At 44.7% G+C, this 21,126-nt stretch overlaps 1 protein-coding gene across 1 annotated transcript; it reads left to right on the top strand.

Annotated features, from left to right (window-relative positions):
- The first annotated feature begins 6,089 nt into the window (after positions 1-6,089).
- LOC120054463 (transmembrane protein 59-like) lies at positions 6,090-15,330 on the top strand. Its single transcript, XM_039001884.1, has 8 exons — positions 6,090-6,254; positions 7,791-7,896; positions 8,297-8,391; positions 8,603-8,755; positions 12,247-12,352; positions 13,599-13,719; positions 13,823-13,940; positions 14,769-15,330. The coding sequence occupies exons 1-8, from the start codon at positions 6,090-6,092 to the stop codon at positions 14,925-14,927; spliced, it is 1,023 nt and encodes a 340-aa protein (XP_038857812.1). The 3' UTR covers positions 14,928-15,330.
- Positions 15,331-21,126: the final 5,796 nt, after the last annotated feature.

Here is a 21,126-nt window from a genome sequence, read left to right as displayed (position 1 = left end):
AGAACCATATAAAGGTAGGCTGTTCACACCGTTTGTTTGTGGGTGTAACGGTAGTCCTCCTCCTCTTCATCCGAAGAGGAGGAGCATGGATTGAACCAAGGCGCAGCGTTGTGAAATGACATGATTTATTAAGACACGACAAAACAACTAAGACAAAAAACGAACTATACTTGAATTAACTAACAAAATAACAAAACGAATGTAGACAGACCTGGACGACGAACTTACATGAAACACGAAGAACGCAATAACAGGAAAACTGACTACACAAAAACCGAACGAACAAACATACCGAGAACAGTCCCGTGTGGCGTAACATACAGACACTGACACAGGAGACAACCACCCACAACAAACAGTGTGAAAACACCTACCTTAATATGACTCTCAATCAGAGGAAACGACACACACCTGCCTCTAATTGAGAGCCATATTAGGTACCCATAAACCAACATAGAAACAGAAAACATAGACAGCCCACCCAAACTCACGTCCTGACCAACTAACACATACAAAAACTAACAGAAAACAGGTCAGGAACGTGACATAACCCCCCCCTTAAGGTGCGAACTCCGGGCGCACCAGCACAAAGTCTAGGGGAGGGTCTGGGTGGGCATCTGACCACGGTGGTGGCTCAGGCTCAGGGCGAGGTCCCCACCCCACCATAGTCAATCCCAGCTTACATCTCCCCCTTAGAATGACCACCCTCTTTCTCCACCCACCTAATATAAGGGGCAACACCAAGACAAGGTAGCTCAGGACAGCGAGGTAGGTCGAGACAGAGAGGTAGCTCAGGATAGAGAGGTAGCTCAGGATAGAGGGGCAACTCCGGACTGAAAGGCAGCTCCGGACAGAGAGACAGCTCTGGACTGAGGGGCAGTTCTGGATTACTGGCAACTCCGGGCTGGCTGACGGCTCTGGACGCTCATGGCTGGCTGACGGCTCTGGACGCTCATGGCTGGCTGACGGCTCTGGACGCTCATGGCTGGCTGACGGCTCTGGACGCTCATGGCTGGCTGACGGCTCTGGACGCTCATGGCTGGCTGGCGGCTCTGGACGCTCATGGCTCACTGGCGGCTCTGGACGCTCATGGCTCACTGACGGCTCTGGCAGATCCTGTCTGGTTGGCGGCTCTGGCAGATCCTGTCTGGTTGGCGGCTCTGGCAGATCCTGTCTGGTTGGCGGCTCTGGCAGATCCTGTCTGGTTGGCGGCTCTGGCAGATCCTGTCTGGTTGGCGGCTCTGGCAGATCCTGTCTGGTTGGCGGCTCTGGCAGATCCTGACTGACGAATGGCTCTAGCGGCTCCTGACTGACTAACGGCTCTGACGGCTCGGGACAGACGGGCGGCTCTAATGGCTCGGGACAGACGGATGGCTCAGACGGCGCTGGGGAGACGGATGGCTCAGACGGCGCTGGGGAGACGGATGGCTCAGACGGCGCTGGGGAGACGGATGGCTCAGACGGCGCTGAGGAGACGGATGGCTCAGATGGCGCTGCGGAGACGGATGGCTCAGATGGCGCTGCGGAGACGGATGGCTCAGACTGATCCTGTCTGGCGGAAGGCTTTGGCTGCTCCTGTCTGGCGGAAGGCTCTAGCGGCTCCTGTCTGGCGGAAGGCTCTAGCGGCTCCTGTCTGGCGGAAGGCTCTGTAGGCTCATGGCAGACGGGCGGCTTTGCAGGCTCATGGCAGACGGGCGGCTTTGAAGGCTCAATACAGACGGGCAGTTCATGCGGCGCTTGGCAGACGGACAGTTCAGGCGCCGTTGGGCAGACGGCAGACTCTGGCCGGCTGAGATGCACTGTAGGCCTGGTGCGTGGTGCCGGAACTGGAGGCACCGGACTGGAGACACGCACTTCAAGCCTAGTGCGGGGAGCAGGGACAGGGCACACTGGACTCTCAAAGCGTACTATTTGCCTGGTGCGTGGTACCGGCACTGGTGGCACCGGGCTGAGGGCACGCACATCAGGACGAGTACGGGGAGAAGGAACAGTGTGTACAGGGCTCTGGAGACGCACAGGTGGCTTAGTGCGTGGTGCCGGAACTGGAGGCACTGGGCTGGAGACACGCACCATAGGGAGAGTGCGTGGAGGAGGAACAGGGCTCTGAAGACGCACTGGAAGCCTGGTGCGTAGTGTAGGCACTGGTGGTACTGGGCTGGGGCGGGGAGGTAGCGCCGGAAATACCGGACCGTGCAAGCGTACTGGCTCCCTTGAGCATTGAGCCTGCCCAACCTTACCTGGTTGAATGCTCCCCATCGCCCGACCAGTGCGGGGAGGTGGAATAACCTGCACCGGGCTATGTAGGCGAACCGGGGACACCATGCGTAAGGCTGGTGCCATGTATGCCGCCCGAGGAGACGCACTGGAGACCAGATGCGTTGAGCCGGCATCATGGCACCTGGCTCAATGCCCAATCTAGCCCTACCAGTGCAGGGAGGTGGAATAACCCGCACCGGGCTATGCACACATACAGGAGACACCGTGCGCTCTACTGCGTAACACGGCGTCTGCCCGTACTCCCGCTCTCCACGGTTAGCCTGGGAAGTGGGCGCAGGTCTCCTACCTGCCCTTGGCCCACTACCTCTTAGCCCCCCCCCAAGAAATTTTTGGGGTTTCTTCACGGGCTTCCGTGCTAGCCGCGTACCTTCATAAATCCGGTTTTGAGCTTCATTCTCCGGTTTCCAGCCACGTCTCTTTGCTGCCTCCTCATACCACCGCTCCTGGGCTCGCGCTGCTTCCATCTCCTCACGAGCGCGGCGATATTCCCCAATGTGCGCCCAGTGTCCTTCTCCCTCTAATACTTCCTCCCAAGTCCATGAGTCCTGATCTCTTGGCCGCTGCTCGAACTCACGCTGCTTGGTTCTGGATCGGTGGGTGGTTCTGTAACGGTAGTCCTCCTCCTCTTCATCCGAAGAGGAGGAGCATGGATTGAACCAAGGCGCAGCGTTGTGAAATGACATGATTTATTAAGACACGACAAAACAACGAAGACAAAAAACGAACTATACTTGAATTAACTAACAAAATAACAAAACGAATGTAGACAGACCTGGACGACGAACTTACATGAAACACGAAGAACGCAATAACAGGAAAACTGACTACACAAAAACCGAACGAACAAACATACCGAGAACAGTCCCGTGTGGCGTAACATACAGACACTGACACAGGAGACAACCACCCACAACAAACAGTGTGAAAACACCTACCTTAATATGACTCTCAATCAGAGGAAACGACACACACCTGCCTCTAATTGAGAGCCATATTAGGTACCCATAAACCAACATAGAAACAGAAAACATAGACTGCCCACCCAAACTCACGTCCTGACCAACTAACACATACAAAAACTAACAGAAAACAGGTCAGGAACGTGACAGTGGGTGATTGTTCCTGTGTCTGTTTGCACCACACGGGACTGTTTCGTTTGTTCGTTCGTTTTAGGTAGTCTGTTCCTGTTTCATGCGTTCTTCGTGTCTTTATGTAAGTTCTTGTTCAGGTCAGTCTACGTCGTTTGTTATTTTGTAATCAATTCAAGTGTTCTTCGTCTTTCGTTTAATAAATTCATTAAGTCTTCATTCAACGCTGCGTTTTGGTCCGACCCTTACTCCTCCTCCTCATCCGAGGAGGAGGCATTAGACAGCCGTTACATTTACGCATAAATATAAGCATTATCTTACATACCGGTTAAATAATTGATAGAATATAATTTAGTGCAAAGAATGTCTCTTTTACCCCATGATGTATAAATATATATATTGAATCATACATTTTATGAATGCTTAGTTTGTAGGCCTACAGTGCATTCGGATAGTATTCAGAACTATAGACTTTTTTCCACATTTTGTTACGTTACAGCCTTGTTCTAAAATGAATTAAATCGTTTTTTCCCAATCATCAATCTACACACAATACCCCATAATGACAAAGCAAAAACAGGTATTTATAAATGTTTGTAAATGTATAAAAATGTTTAAAAAACTGAAATATCACATTTGTATAAGTATTCAGACCCTTTACTCCGTATCAGACCCTTTACTCAGTACTTTGTTGAAGCACCTTTGGCAGTGATTACAGCCTTGAGTCTTCTTGGGTTTGACGCTACAAGCTTGGCACACTTGTTTTTGGGCAGTTTCTCCCATTCTTCTCTGCAGATCCTCTCAAGCTCTGTCAGGTTGGATGGGGAGAATCGCTGCACAGCTATTTTCAGTTCTCTCCGGAGATGTTCGATCAGGTTCAAGTCCTGGCTCTGGCTGGGCCACTCAAGGACATTCAGAGACTTGTCCCAAAGCCACTCCTGTGTTGTCTTGGCTATGTGCTTAGGGTCGTTGTCCTGTTGGAAGGTGAACCTTCGCCCCAGTCTGAGCGCACTGGAGCAGGTTTTCATCAAGGATCTCTCTGTACTTTGCTGGGGTCATCTTTCCCATGATCCTGACTAGCCTACCAGTCCCTGCCGCTTAAAAACATCCCCACAGCATGATGCTGCCACCACCATGCTTCACGGTAGGGATGGTGGCAGGTTTCCTCCAGACGTGACGCTTGGCATTCAGGTCAAAGAGTTAAATCTTGGTTTCATCAGACCAGAGACTCTTGCCACTTCTCATAGGCTGTCATGTGCCTTTTACCAAGGACTGGCTTCCGCTTCTCATAATCTGAGAGTCCTTTAGGTGCCTTTTGACAAACTCCAAGCAGGCTGTCATGTGCCTTTTACCCAGGAGTGGCTTCCGTCTGGCCACTCTACAATAAAGGCCTGATTGGTGGAGTGCTGCAGAGATGGTTGTTCTTCTGGAAGGTTTTCCCATCTCTACAGAGGAACTCTGGAGCTCTGTCAGAGTGACCATCGTGACCATCGGGTTCTTGGTTACCTCCCTGACCAAGGCCCTTCTCCCCCCATTGCTCAGATTGGCTGGGCACCCAGCTCTAGGAAGAGTCTTGGTGGTTCCAACTTCTTTCATTTAAGAATGATGGAAGCCATTGTGTTCTTGGGGACCTTCAATGCTGCAGAAATGTTTTGGTACCCTTCCCTATATCTGTGTGTCACGTTCTGACCTTAGTTCCTTTGTTATGTCTTTATTTTAGTTTGGTCAGGGCGTGAGTTGGGGTGGGCATTCTATGTTTTGGTTCTGTTTGGTATATTTCTATGTGTTTGGCCTAGTATGGTTCTCAATCAGAGGCAGGTGTCAGTCGTTGTCTCTGATTGGGAGCCATATTTAGGTAGCCTGTTTTTCATTGTGTTTTGTGGGTGATTGTTTCCTGTTTCAGTGTTTGCACCATACGGGACTGTTTCGGTTGTTTGTTCGTGTTTTGTTATTTTTTGTTCTGTGTTCATTTTGATTTATTAAAAATCTATTATGGACACTTACCACGCTGCGCATTGGTCCTCCTCTTCTTCCAACCACGACAAGCGTTACACTGTGCCTCGACACAATCCTGTCTCGGAGCTCTACGGACAACTCCTTTGACCTCATGGCTTGGTTTTTGCTTTGACATGCACTGTCAACTGTGGGACCTGATGTAGACAGGTGTGTGCCTTTCCAAATCATGTCCAGTCAATTGAATTTACCACAGGTAGACTCCAATGAAGTTTTAGAAACATCTCAATGATGATCAAGAAACAGGATGCACCTGAGCTCAATTTCGAGTCTCATAGCAAAGGGTCTGAATACGCATGTAAATAAGGTATTTCTGTATTTTATTTTTTAATAAATTTGCAAAAATTGCCACAAACCTGTTTTCGCTTTGCTATTGTGTGTAGATTGATGAGGGAAAAAAAATAATTTAATCAATTTTAGAATAAGGCTGTAATGTATCAAAATGTGGAAAAGTGAAAGGGTCTGAATACTTTCCGAATGCACTGTATACACCTCAGAGAATTTGCGCTGTGTGGAGTGAAGACCGCACAGAGAGGGGGCGCGCAGCAGCGTGTGAGCGATGATGTTTGGAGTGACGACACCACGAAACCATAGCACAAGATTACCGAAGCAGATAGCGATCGGGTTGAAGCAACATCCATCAGAGAAGCCCAGAGCCCACTAAAAGTGCCAGTGCTCGTCCAGACTGTGGTGATCAAATCCGTCTTTGAAATGCTTCAGTTCGGCGGCAGGGTGTGCGTTGTCTCCGCTGTCGTCTGGCTGCTTCTGGCGGGGCTGGCGGCTGCGTCTTCTGATCTATTTGACAACCAACTAGGCGACATCAGTTACTGCAAAAAGCAATGCCAGATCACCATCAAAAACAAAAGCCCAGCTAAAGTAAGTGATACTTGGAAACGATATAGACCTCATTGAGGAATAGCAGAATAGCAGTATATATTCGGCTCCATATCAATGTGACGAAAAGTCTGTTTTCGTGCTTGAATCGCTGCTATAATAAGTTCTTACGTTTCGACGACTGTATCCGAAATTGAATAAGGTATATCGATAACCGATAGACTTCCTTTTAGTCTTTAAGTGCTGGAAATCTGTTGTTTAAATGTAGCATGGCCAATGCGTAACGAAGGCCCACATTTTTACTAAATGGCATGGTTATCCTAAATCGTATCAACCGTAGGCTAGGCTACGCTACCTAACTTAATTTCTGCACTAAGTGGACATTATCATGCACGATTTGGCCGAAAATATCATTTTATGACGCATCTAATTGTTATTCTTTCCACAGCTCTGATCCTCCATTATAGCCATATAGCCTACTCCCCCTACTTCCTCTTGATTGATTTACACATTAATTACATAACTTATGTATGTTCATATAAAACCCAGTCGTAAAATTGTTGTGAGGGCACCAGACCAAGCATGGCATTCTCCAATAGAGCCTATTGCCATTTGCAATTATTTGTCGATGAACAGCAATATGCAGGATATGTAAATAGTATCTAATTAATTACAATATCCATGTTTGAATAATCTTAAATAATGTACCATTTGAAAAATACTTATAACCTGTAAGATGGCTAATGGATGATTAGTGGCTATAGCCAATAACGGTAACTCCCTCAGCTAGGCTATTATTTTCCCAACTACACATCATCGTTTCGGCTCAGCTCAGGTGTGGTTCAGACATCATGCAGGGGAGTGCGGAGCAGAGCAGCAAAATGGATCACAGTGAACTATGCGGAATCACCTGTTTTCAGAACACTGCACCAGTTTATAGGCCCTAAAGTATGCCTTTGATGTGCGCGTATTATTTGAACAACACCTTAGTGACAAATAGTCAGTGCTTGAACAATGTTCCGTTTATTTTATTCATGGGACTATAATTGCCACTGTGTAGTAAGCAAATAATTACCTATACAAAGGAACCGTGCATCCTGGGTCAGAATAAAGTCCCGCTAGACCCACAGCGAACAGGGGAAAACGCAGTAAATCGAAAGGATGACACGCATGACACTGTAATACGCATGTAACCGTTGATGGTCGGACAAGGGGATCACTTTGTCGCTCACGTTCCTGTGTCAGTCGCTTAGGGGCGCTGTTTTGTTCTTCTGTAATAGAACCAGGCTTGGCGGAAACTGTGACCAAGTGATTGTTATTCTTCACTCATCACAAAATTCCCTGGCACGACATTTGCAGTATTTTCCATGTGTACCTCTAAGATCAATAATTCCTCACCTCATTTAAAATATTTAGTCTGTAACATTATCCAATTGAAATACCTCTGTGGTATAGGCATATCTAATTGCCTATCTAATTAATCACACACAAATCCAGGACAATATCTCATTCTCTTTGAGGATATCTGCTTTGTTTGAATAGTCATAATTAGCTCCTATGTTTTTCTCTCTCCTGAAGGACTCCATACTGAATGCCTGTCACCGTGGTTGTCGTCTCTACTCCATATGTCAGTTTGTGAATGGCAATGCTGGCTTCAACACCAGCAGGGAGGAGTGTCAAGGAGGTAAACAAAACAAACAAATCCCAAGCTATGCTTCAAGGCCAGAAAGCACTTGATTCAACCTATTGGCCTATCATGTGCCTGTACCAGGGCCAACATGACATTAATGGAACCCTGTGTGTGTGTGGCTCAATTGAAGCTGTTCACTCAGTTGGTGACTTGTTTATTGAAAATCAATCCTGTGATCTGCTGTCCTCCCTGGTCCCGGCAGTAGATGCTCAAATGTTCTGATATTGATGACTATAGGGAGGGGTGAATAGGGACGCAATGACTAACACATGCTGTGTATTTTCTCTTTAACCTCTTTTTCTATCTATCTCTCTCTTCTCTCTCTCTCTCCCTCCCTTATCTTTCTCGCCCCTCTCCCCCTCTCTCTTCTACCCCCCCCCCTTTCTCTCTGTAGCATGCCAGGAAGCATACAGCAAACTGCTGGAGCAGGAGGCCTGCAGCACCGGCTGTGCCAGCCAGCCCTCCGAACCTGAGATCAAGAGGAGGAAGGTTAGCATGGTCATTCAGTAGCCATTCAGTAGGCCACACACACACACACACACACACACACACACACACACACACACACACACACACACACACACACACACACACACACACACACACACATAGTCTTGTACAGCAACACACACCATTACTTTTTTGCCAGAGGAAATAATGGCACCTGAACTCAGACAGTTCAACCTGTTGTTCCCTGCAGCTGAAGGCCATGGCCCACCGTCCCAAGCCCCCCTCTGTCATGGACACCGTGTCGAGCTGGTTTAACGACATCGTCAGCTCTGCTCAGAGCTTCATCTCCTCTACCTGGACCTTCTACCTGCAGGCCGACGACGGCAAGGTGGTTGTCTTCCAGGTGAGACACTGTCAGGACTCAAGTTACACAGTGACTATTGGGGGTACAGCTGTAATTCAAACCTTGGGGGCAACAGAGGTGAACTCAACTCAAACATAAGGGTGAAAAGGGCGTGGGATCAGTACTGTATATGATTTACTTGATAAGTGACGGCTAAGTCAAGACAGGCTGGCTGAATCTATAGAGAAGGACAACCGAGATCTGTAAATCCAGTAATAAAAAGACACGTGGTGAGACAACATGAAATTATGAAAACAACAGTCTTCATGCCATTTCTTTCTTTAGCCTTAGGGGTGATGGATGGATGCTTGTCTTCTATGGATGTGACATGCTAGCAGAGGTGAGAGCAGGCTCCACAGGCTCTGAGCTGGCTAGCAGGCCTGTGTTTAGTGGGCAACTGGCTGGCTGCCACCCTCTTGACAAATTGACTGGGGGCAAAGAAACAACAGAAAAGCACTAAGGCTGAGGGACAGCTGAAAGAGAAGACAAGCCGCCGCTGCAATACAAATCACAACTGCAGACATTCAGAATGAGTGGGTTCTGCAGAGCAGAGGGCTGTGTAGGATGACAGGCTGTATGGACTCACTAGGAGGACCATGGTGACTTGTAGCCTTAGGCGTGATACAAAACAAACAGGAAATGTTTAGGAGACCCACTGTGCTAGCAGTTTGTCCACATTATGTAGCAGTTTTAGTAAGTTCTCAAAAAGGGCCATTCAATTGCAACACAGTACACTACTGGAGCTGAAGTGAATCGGACAAAAATAAATGTATTAACAAGTTCATATGAGTTTTCAAGAGTTAGTGAGAGAGCCAACTTGTGGAATGAATGGCACTTGGTCTTCATGCAGTGTTCAGTGTGACAAGTTTATTTGGGCCAAGTGATTTCTATTTGAATCAGTTCACAGTGGAATTACGTGCGCTCTCCTTCAGTTAATCAGTCATTTGAACAAATAAGACTTTTAATTCACTAAGGAGCCAATAGATGTAGGTGTATTTTGCTATGTGATGTACAGAGGTGATTCCCAAAACTACTTTCTAAAGAACTGAGACTCTATTTCCAAGAGCTATTGAGGCTTTAGCTCACAGGTCTAATGTGGTCTTGAGTCACACAAACGTCTGAAGATTGATACCAGGTCCATTACATTTAGAGGACTAACGCAGTGCACATAAACCATCTGGGTTCTATATCAATGTGGGTTACCCACAACATTTTCCAAAAGTTTGTGTGTTTAGATGCAACTGTGATCAAAGCAGCTTCTCTGATTGCTCCAGGCAAGCCACCTGTGTCTGAGGGCGGCGGTTTGAGTCTCAGTCCCACAAGCGGCAGATTCTCCCTTCTTCAGCTCCCTTTAGCTGTATCTCAGACAATGGGCTGAGCTCCAGCTCGGGGAACATCCATCCCTCTCCTACCCACATTTGACATGGGTTAAGTGGCAGCCTCCTTCTTAATCACACTTATTCATGCCATCCTAGCCTCCCAGTGATTCAGGAGTGCTCCTCCAAGGTAATCAGCGAGAATCAAGCTGTTTCCTCCGGGCTTAGAGGGAGTAAACACAGCCAACAGGGCCCTCTCATCACTGATTGGGGGGATAACGCTTGTTTGGAAAAGGGGTCTTGTTTCAATTCCTTCCGCGTCCAACATTCACATGATGCAGGGTCCCCTTGAAGGAAATAGGGACATACATAGATACTACTTCTATAACATCCCCCCCTCTAAGAAGAAAGTGAGCCCAAATAACCCAAAAATACCAAATAAGGGAAGGGAGGTTGTTACTTTGGAAAAGGATCCCTCCTTCCTGTTGGTCTTTGTGCCTCTATAGCTAGAGCACCTTTGGCATTCTGGGACAATAATGCATGACAGATGTACATCAGAAGGCCTACTGTTACTGATGGCAAGATTTCCAGTCTGCAGCCAATAACTACTAACATACTCAAATGTTCACTCTTCTCTTCCCACTGCCTTTCCCCCCAATATTACACCTGGATCCAATGTGCTCCGTAAAATCCTTGCTATTGCTAAAACTGGTGGTGAAATGACTTTGAAAATAACAATAGTTTGTCTGAATATCTATGACCTTTTGTTAGACCAAGCCTTATTCTCTCCCACATAGGTCATCTCAGTTAAATGACTATATCTGACCAATTTACTTCCTTTTCTCTTTGCTTATCTCACATTCGTTGACCCATAGACTATTCAAATGCCGATTGATACATTTTATTTTCAGTTGTCATAACTACGCATGCATACATGGACCTGTGTGTCAAGATTATGATTTTTTCTTTAAAAAAAGGACTCCCTCTGTCTACACGTCTTGTTGTTGGGAAAGGTTCAGTAGAGGGTAACCAAAATCCTATTTTAATGAGTTCTCCAGGGGGAGCCAGAAACACAGTCTCCATAATGAAAGGCACAATGATGCCTCTGCTGACAGAGCTGGGTCAATGTGTGTGTGTGTGCGTGTGTGTGTGTGCGCGCGCGCACGTGCATGTGTACGTGCGAGTGTGCTTGTGTGTGTGTTTGCGCGCCTACTTGAATGTGTGTGTGTATAGACATAGGGATTAACCCTGTCTTCACTCTAAGTCATTCAGGTTCGCTCACATACTGTAGTGCACAATTGCTGTTTTTAAAGGCCTCTTTTCAGAGACACTTTCTTCAGTCAAGTGGCCTTTTCACTCTCCTCAGAGAGAATGAATTGGGGGGCTCTTGAGCAGCCAACCAGGACAGACTCAGCAATGGGCAAGCAGGGGGTCCTTTAATGAAGTTAGAGAGAAAGAAATGCTGATTTAAAACTCCACCTGTGTGCCAAAGAACAATCCATACAATCTGCTCTATACAATCTATACCTCAGGAGGGCTCAGTGCCACCTGAACAGCCATTGTAAGGTGTGATTAAGTGGTTTTATGTTTGTACTGTTTGGTAGTACCGTTTTGTACTGTTTGGTAGTTTGGAAGTACCGTTTTGTACTGTTTGGTAGTTTGGAAGTACCGTTTTGTACTGTTTGGTAGTTTGGAAGTATCGTTTTGTACTGTTTGGTAGTTTGGAAGTACCGTTTTGTACTGTTTGGTAGTTTGGAAGTACCGTTTTGTACTGTTTGGTAGTTTGGAAGTACTGTTTTGTACTGTTTGGTAGTTTGGAAGTACCGTTTTGTACTGTTTGGTAGTTTGGAAGTCTATCTGGCTTAATTTCACAGATGGCTGAGGTACACAGTGCCTGGCTTGCAGCAGCACACATTTTGTAAAAATGCAATGTTCTCCTATAATCAGTGAGTCCTCTCTTTGTTTGAGTACATGTGGCAGTATCCTCTACATCTAAGTCTGCAGTTGTGTGTATTTCTCCCTGTCGTGTTTAGCTGTTCATTGAGTATTCTTAGTCCAGACTTCATTATGGTCTAACCTCAATGTGTAAAACATACATTTTTCTGCCACTTTTTCAGTGAATTACAGTGTGTAATTACTAGTGCCTGAATTGACTTTGTTTGTTGTTCCTACCAGAGCCAACCAGAGATTGAGTACACTCTGCCGGAGCTGCAGGCTCCCCGCTCCAATGTGGCAGACAAGCCCTGGCCACAGGTCCACTCCCACACACAGAGACCCCATGGTGAGACACCAACCGCCTGCAGTGTTGTGGCATGCAGCTCTGTCACACATCGAGACCCATAATGTACAAATCATAATAAGACCTAGTATACAGTGCATTAAAACTTCTTAGGGATAGGGGGCAGTATTTTTACGTCCGGATGAAAAGCGTACCCAAAGTAAACTGCCTGTTACTCAGGCCCAGAAGCTAGGATATGCATGTAATTGGTATATTTGGATAGAAAACACTCTAAAGATTCTAAAACTGTTACAATTATGTCTGTAAGTATAACAGAACTGATTTGGTAGGTGATACCCTGAGGACAAACCATCCAGGGAATTTATTTTTTGAGGTCATAGTATTCCCCAATGGTATTCTATGGGAAGCCCTATTTAATAGGAACCTGGTTGCAGTTCCTATGGCTTCCACTAGATGTCAACAGTCTTTAGAAATTGGTTGATGTTTTTCTTTTGAGAAATTAAGAAGTATGGCTGTTCTTTGTAAGTGTCACTCCAGATGGATTCTACTGTTTGGTGCGCGTGAACTGGAACGTGCTTCACGTTGTTTTTATCCGGTATTGGAAAACAGTTTATCCCGTTTTAAATTTTATCAATTATTTACGTTTTAGGATACCTGAGGTTGGATTAGGAACGTTGTTTGAAATGTTTGGACCAAGTTTACAGGTAACTTATTAGATACTTTGTAGTCATGTTGGGCGAGTTGGAACCGGTGTATTTCTGAATGAAACCCGCCAAATAAATTGACATTTTGGGGATATAAAGAAGGAATTTATCGAACAAAACGACCATTCATTGTGTCACTGAGGCATTTGAGATTGCAAAAAGAAGAAGATCTTCAAAGGTAAGGCATTTATTATATCGTTATTTCTGACTTTTGTGTCGCCACCTGCCTGGTTGAAAATTATTTTCATGTGTTTGTATGCGGGGCGCTGTCCTCAGATAATCGCATGGTCTGCTTTCGCCGTAAAGCCTTTTTGAAATCTGACACAGCGGCTGGATTAACAAGAAGTTAAGCTTTATTTTGATGTATTACACTTATATTTTCGTGAATCTTGAATATTCATATTTCTGTAGTTTGAATTTGGCGCTCTGCAATTTCACTGGATGTTGTCAAATCGATCCCGCTAAAGGGATTGCCGCGTGAAGGGATCACTAACAGGTTAAAGGAGGATTACATTGAATTGAATATGCTTTATTGATCTCAAAGTCACAAAGTATGTTGCTCATAAGTGTTCACCTCTGTGCAGGTGTGAAAGGACATGGGGAGAAGGGAGCAGCCAAGACCGGAGGCAAGGGGAAGCACCCAGCAGTCCAGCAACATACAGAGGACCCCACCGCTGAGCATGACTTCCTGGGTTGCATGTCAAGGTGAGGAAATATTGAACAACAACAGTCATCTGCCCAAATCAACCCATTTCGTTCCCTCTGATTTAGAGGTCTTCTGAGTTGTAGGACCTCCCCTTTCTCTCAGGCGCTCAGGACTGCCTCGTTGGATCCTGGCTGCCTGTCTCTTCCTGTCCATCATGGTGATGTTGTGGCTGAGCTGTGCCAGCCTGGTCACTGCACCTGAACAGCACATCAAAACAGAGGTAAACACTGCACCAGAACAGCACATCAAAACAGAGGTAAACATTGCACCAGAGCAACACATAAACACAGAGGTAAACACAGCACCAGAGCAACACATCAACACAGAGGTAAACACTGCACCAGAACAGCACATCAAAACAGAGGTAAACACAGCACCAGAGCAACACATCAACACAGAGGTAAACACTGCACCAGAACAGCACATCAAAACAGAGGTAAACATTGCACCAGAGCAACACAGAGGTAAACATTGCACCAGAGCAACACATCAACACAGAGGTAAACACTGCACCAGAGCAACACATCAACACAGAGGTAAACACAGCACCTCACAACACAGGTCAACACAGCACCAGAACAGCATCACGAAAAACCTGAATTATATTGGCAAACTCTGTCTTTTAGATTAAAACCAGCTAACCCTCTATGTAACTTCATTTCCCCTGTGTTAGATTAATTGTTAACTCACTGAAGTGTTACCTGAAAGCTGGAATCTGCATTTGGGGAAACAGAGCCACGGAACATTTGTTATTGTTTTTGTTTTGTTTATGAAATGGAAGAGAGTAGCATCCAGCATCGTGATGAAAAAAATGCAATTCATACTCTGCTCTTCTATCGCGCGTGCAATGGTGTGCATGATGTCCTAGGGAAACAAACATTTTTCATTGTTTTAAGGAATTTCTTTGTTTTTGTAATATCACAAATGGATGTGGCAGTTTCACCAATACTGATTCCAGCTTTAACATGTGTTTTCCTGAGATGAATTAGGCCTAGAGACAATGGGAACATTTCTATCGATTTGAATGAATAACTGATTCCTTTCCCAGCTGAGCATCAACGGAGACAATGAGTTTCTGGATGACGTCCAGAAGGTCAACCCCTACTATCTGACCCCTGTGATTGCTGTAGCCATCGACCAACCAGAGGAGAGCGAGGAAGCTGGACCACTGCCAGTCAAGGTTGACCTCAACAAGACATCTCTTTAGGGGACCAAAGGGATCGGCTCTCTGGTTTCTAGGGTAACCATTTCGTAAAAACCTCCCTCAGTAAAAGAGGGGAACAGAAACACACCAACACACACACCAGATTTTTTATACACACATGGCACAATCCCTTCAAAACATATTTGTCCTGTCTGAATTCTAGTTTCTATAACAAGTCTGACCATCAGATCTTAGCCTGTTGTGCTTATCTCTGCATACAATACCAATTTTCTAGATCCCTAGTGTCCGTTGATAAATCTCACTAAGAGTGTGGAGATCTAGTTGTCACCACCTTCTTGTACCTATCATTTTGTATTTGACAATGCAGTTGCTTAAGGCGTATTTAATGGACATTGTAACTATTAAATGTAACTACTTAGATCTGCCTGTGAGGAAGTCAAGGAGAACATGTGCTCTGAAAGCTTTCCAGGCTTTTGATGTCAAGTGATAAAAAAGAAAGGACACACACAGGGATTCAAATTGAAGATGAATAAAAATGATCTTACATCCTCTTGGAATTAATTTGTGTAGATAGAGAAAAGGTATGGAGATGTTTAAAATGCTTTGAAAGCTATATTGTGAACGCTGCAGGAGACAATGGCTACCAGGTTTCACCTTTGATGATAATCACTGATATATCACCTAAAAGAAGCAAATACACTCCATAAATTATAGATCTCTGTAGATCTTACAGAGAATTCTCAGATCAGATGAAACACCCCATTTAATTGAATTCTGACATTTGGCAAATAAAGGAATTGTGCTCAAATTATGTTGACTGACACCCTCAGCTAACTGTGTTTGTGTGTGTGTGTTTGTGTGAGTGAGAGTGCGCACGGCGTGTGCATGTGTGTGTGAACAAAATAAAAACAGTACTTGGTGCTGAATTAAACTGGAATTGTACCGCCCACTCAGAATGAGAATTATCGTATGTATTTATTCATGACTTTGTGTATTTATTCAGAACCAATAACATAAGGTACCTGTTTACTAGTGTCAGTGAAGTCCCATGTAAATACTCATCTATCCAAATCTATCCTATTGCTACAGCTGTAATACAACAATGTACCCCCTTTTCCAGAGACATGCCGGAAGACTAATATTACTGTATTATTACTATATCTCCTTAAGGGTTAGTCCTATTAGCTCTTAAATGTACCATGCGCTTTCTAATAGTAGACTGTTTTGTATGCTATACAGGCACATAATGATAGGGAAGACCAATGGGATGCTCAATGCAAGGCTTTTAGAAAAGACCTTTGTTATCGAGTAACACACTCAATGAGATTTCAGTTCTCTCCTCAGTGATGTTGATGCCCAGTAAAGTACATTTTCCTTTTGCCTACTCACTGTGCATGCTAGTACGCTACACCACATTCAATGAAACCACCCATCTCAGTATGGCAGGCAACTAATGTACACTTGTGGTTTTTGTGTTTCTATTTAAGTGTCGAATAGAATGTTAGGATATTAATCTCATGATTTAAGTTAAGAAACAAGATGGATATCTCTAAAAGCCATTCGATATCAGTCCTGCTTCAAGTGAAGGTTACAGCTTCATGTAGAATGTCATCAGAGTTTCGAACTGTAAACGGTTCCTTTTTATCTGTTTGTTTTCAATTAAATAATACATAACTATAACATGATGAATAAAGTGTGTTCATGGTAAATATAATGGAGATGACTTTGTGGGTTTTATGTCAGTACACATACATGTATCGCATCTACAGTATGCATGATCAATTATGGAATGACTCGCAGTCCCATTGAGATTCAAGACGTTCTTTAAGCCATTCTTATACCATATTAATTTAAAACATATATTTCCACTTTCTTCCATACATTCAAATTGTTCATGGAGGATATGAAATATCAACAACATAATCACATAGCACTACGTCATACTAGTTGGTACAGTATCTTCCGTTTGTCAAATGTTCTATTTTGGTTGTAAAAACGTCCAACATTTTGCATGTACAAATCCCCAGACTCTCATTGTTTCTGTGTGCTATTTCAGAGTCTCTGTGCTCCCAAGTGAGGAACATTTCAGTTGCAGGGAAGTGAGGGAACCCCACCAAATGCATCTGGAACTCATTAGAAACCCTCCTGTCCAGACAAAAGGCACACACACAAAGCCTTGGGTGGCTGAAATGTGCTTTTTTCCCCCTCTCACTCTGCTGTGGGGCAACTTATTTTGTTTTCTGTAGCTTGTACACAGGGCTACTAATTCAGAATGAACTCCTAATGATGGAGGTGGATCACATACACTGAGGAATGAATGCATGGAAAATCTCAACGCGATTGTCATTTTTATCCACACGGTGGCGCCTAAAGCTCCTCACTGATTTCATTGTGTCTGTTTTTAGCTGTTTGTCTTGCCTTGTGACTCTCCGGAATCAGAAGACAGGTTTTATTATACAAGGGCAACAGGTAGCCTAGTGGTTAGAGCGTTGGGGCAGTAACCGAAAGGTTGTTGGTTTGCATACCCAAGTCAACAAGGTGAACAATCTGTCTATGTGCCATGGAGCAAGGCACTTAACCCAAATTTCCTCCAGGGGTGTCGTACTACTATGGCTGACCCTGTAAAAACAACATATTTCACTGCACCTACTGTATCTGGTGTATGTGACAATACAATGTATTAATATATATATTTTATACTTCTTTGACTTGTGATATCTGAGAGGTTATGATTCTCCTGTGAGAATTTCAAACCTGTATTTTACTGTGGCCAGGGCCCTATTTGTGGATTTGATTGAAACTTACTGAAAGCTGATGCTGTGCAAATTTTCACATTACAAATGCACTCAATCTCATCTTCTACTGTGAGTATTTTACTCTTCCACAAATCGTTATACTCATTTGTTGTAGAATGCAAGTAACACACACCTAAACTTCAGTACCCAATCTGTACTCCTGGCCACGTTTCGATTACCTTTTATCTTTGCTGTGACAGAATCATATCTTTCAATTTACGATGTGAATTTGACCCTCTGTTCTGTCTTCACAAGATGGTGTATGTTGGCTTAGAAACGGAGACAAACAGAGAAATATGTCAAACTTATCATGTTGCTGTGTCCATCTCAGTGTCAATAATTTTATAAACCATTATTTTTTTAACTGACAAAATATTTTATTTTGTCAGTTAAGAACAAATTCATATTTTCAATGCCAGCCTGGGAACAGTGGGTTAACTGCCTTGTTCAGGGGCAGAACAACAGATTTTTACATTGTCAGCTTAGGGATTTGATCTTGCAACCTTTCAGGTATTAGTCCAACACACTAACCACTAGGCTACCCTGCTGTTCATTGAGCATATAGGAGAAAACATTAGCAGATCCTTTAAGGTTTTTATACCACTTAAACCAGGAGTAGGATTTTATCCTCTTCTATAGCAGTAAAAACGTTACAAATAAATGTATTTGAATTGAACTACATTTTAATCTTATGCTCATGGCTCTGAGTGAAGATTTCATATCAATGATAATGATCCTCTAAGAGAGCCAATGTTGATTCATCTCTACAGCTATTCCAATATCGTCTTCGTGTTTCTCCTCTGACTTCCTCCACTTCATAGATATTAATGTCTTCCTATTTGCATGATGTCCATTTGCTCACCCTCAGTCCATCTGCATAATCGGCAGCCAGGCTGTGTGAATATTAGACAGTAAGAAAACAATGTGTCGTGGTGCATATTTAAACATGTCCCCCAGCCTCGTCATGGCCCATAATGAGGGGAAGACATTCTCCCTCATAACTTGAGAAGAAGCCTATTCGCGGTGGAGGGATGAGTCACTCTGGAGGCTGTCTGGGCTCTTGACGCAGCCAGTGCGGTGTGCAAACAATGCCACCCGACTCCCATTCAGCGGCACACCGGGGCTGAGAGCTGCCTCAATGTGCTGATTGTCTCCCATATGTTCAGGGGCTGTACAGACTAAACCCTGCATCCCATTGTACCGCCACTCCAATAACGTGAACCATCCGCGCTATATCTGGAATGAATGAGGCAGGCTGCAGCTGGGCTCCCATTGATAACAATGTCAGATGACTAGGCCTGGTGAAGGGGAGGACACAGAGATCACAGGCGCTGATGCCTCACGCCAGAAAACGCTCTTTGGTGGGCGCACAGGGTATCTGATCTGGCAAAAAAATATCCAGGTCTCTGTATGGGCGTTGAGGAACAACACAAGAAAGAATGTTCTTTTCATTTGTGAAATAGACTCTTTAATGAAAATACATTCTGCTGGCTTCCCTGGGTCTGTTGACATAGAGAGGTAATCTGTGATTTTTATGGGTTTCTGCCTTACAATCGTTTGAAACTGTGAAATGTGACCTCACGGAAATAATACCCTCCACAGTTGTACCTAATTCAACATCCATGAGCAGCCGGTTGTTTATGTCTGCCTGTCTGTCTAATAGGGGGGTGAAAAGCTGTTTGGGTTGTACAAATCCATGTTGGTTCAATTAACATGGAGCACTGCCTTGTTAGTCTTCACTAACAGCTGTGTGTCTGACGACAGAGCCTACAAGCCTGGCACGCCAGGCTACCAACTTGGTGGTGGCACTGGCGTCTTACCCAAACATGAGCTCTAAAATGATCTACTCTAGTGTCTGCATTACTGTGAGTCAGACACAGGGGGAGCCACAGATCCAGGTTTGAGCGCAGCTCCTTGCCTTAGTTCCTTGGGTTGGAGGCACTAGGCTTCTTCCACAGGCTCTCTCCTCCTCTCCTCTCTCCTCTCCTCTCCTCTCCTCTCCTCTCCTCTCCTCTCCTCTCCTCTCCTCTCCTCTCCTCTCCTCTCCTCTCCTCTCCTCTCCTCTCCTCTCCTCTCCTCTCCTCTCCTCTTTCTAATCCTCTCTTCTCCTCTCCCCCATCAGAATGAAGGCAGAGCTGCTCTCTTATCTGGTCAAACCTGCTGCTGCTGGAGCCAACCTGCAGTGCATTAAACAGCACAGCCCACCACCGCACACACACAGCACCACTGGACAGGACTGGAGAAACCAACAGAATAATGAGAAGGGAAGGAGGGACAGATAAAGAGAGATACAGAGAGAGGTGGACGTAGAGACAGAGATTGAGGGGAGGGATGCGTGAGCCATGTGGTCATGCTTTGTGTGACATTTGGGAGATTGTGTAGCGTTTGTTGTTTAGTCGATTGCGAGGGTATTCTGTAGTTTTACATCTTCATCGTGTTCTGGCTGATGCTTTTGTGTTTTGTGTTGATTGAGACTGAGGAGAAGCTCAGGAATCCAGCTCTGTCTAAACTCGACATTGATAACTCCATGCTAACTAACTTGTGATCATAAAAAGGAAATAGTTAAGCTATATCAAAACAGTCAATAGGTTTCAGAGAACCTCTGCTCCTAATGCGAGGATGGGTGCTGCCTCCATATTAGAGCAAAACTTATGACAAAATAAAAACAATCTCTCTCATCAGGTCAAGACAGGCCACAGCCACTGGGTGGCCGACTCAATAGCTGTGTGAAGTTTGAGATTTACAGTGGATTATGTTGTTTCTACTAGTATCCTGTGAAGACAGGCAATGACATCTGGCTAGATTTGATGGCTATAGTTATATTTGAAAGATTCTATTTACTCCTAAATGGTCGTTGGATCTACAATGTAATTACAATGTAACACAAAAGGCCTGTGTTGAGGAGACTCCACTTCCCTGTGTAGTTAAAGCACTGTGGTCAAGAAAACATCATCACTGGACAGACAACCGATTCAAAAGTAAACCAAACTGGAATGAATAATACACTTTCATTGTAGGTGTACTACAGTAAGATATTTAATTGACAAGATAATGCCAGGGGTAGATTATGATAAGTGGTGAGTGTATGAGACATCCAAACACAAAATACAGTCTTGTTTTGGGACTGATGTGACCTCACGGATAATATGGGTAATAATAAGGGGCCAGGAGATTTTCATGGTCAGTTCACCGGGAAAACTCCTGACCAAGTAACAGCTCCTGACAGGTCTCTCATGGGTACAATTTAGGGGGATTGTTTTCCATAATTAAGTGTGGGCTATAATCAATAGCTGAGTGAGGAACAGTTTTTAAGGAGTGATACATTGAAATTGCTATGTAACTCTTCACATCTGTGACTGAATAGTTTGGTGGACACATTCTGTCAGTTCCAATTCAAATAAGCTGAGACATTGTATACATTTCAATTGTGGCCATACACAGGTGCA

The sequence above is a fragment of the Salvelinus namaycush genome, chromosome 10, assembly GCF_016432855.1.
Source record: "Salvelinus namaycush isolate Seneca chromosome 10, SaNama_1.0, whole genome shotgun sequence".
Lineage (NCBI taxonomy): Eukaryota > Metazoa > Chordata > Actinopteri > Salmoniformes > Salmonidae > Salvelinus > Salvelinus namaycush.
This window is presented reverse-complemented; position numbering and strand designations above follow the sequence as displayed.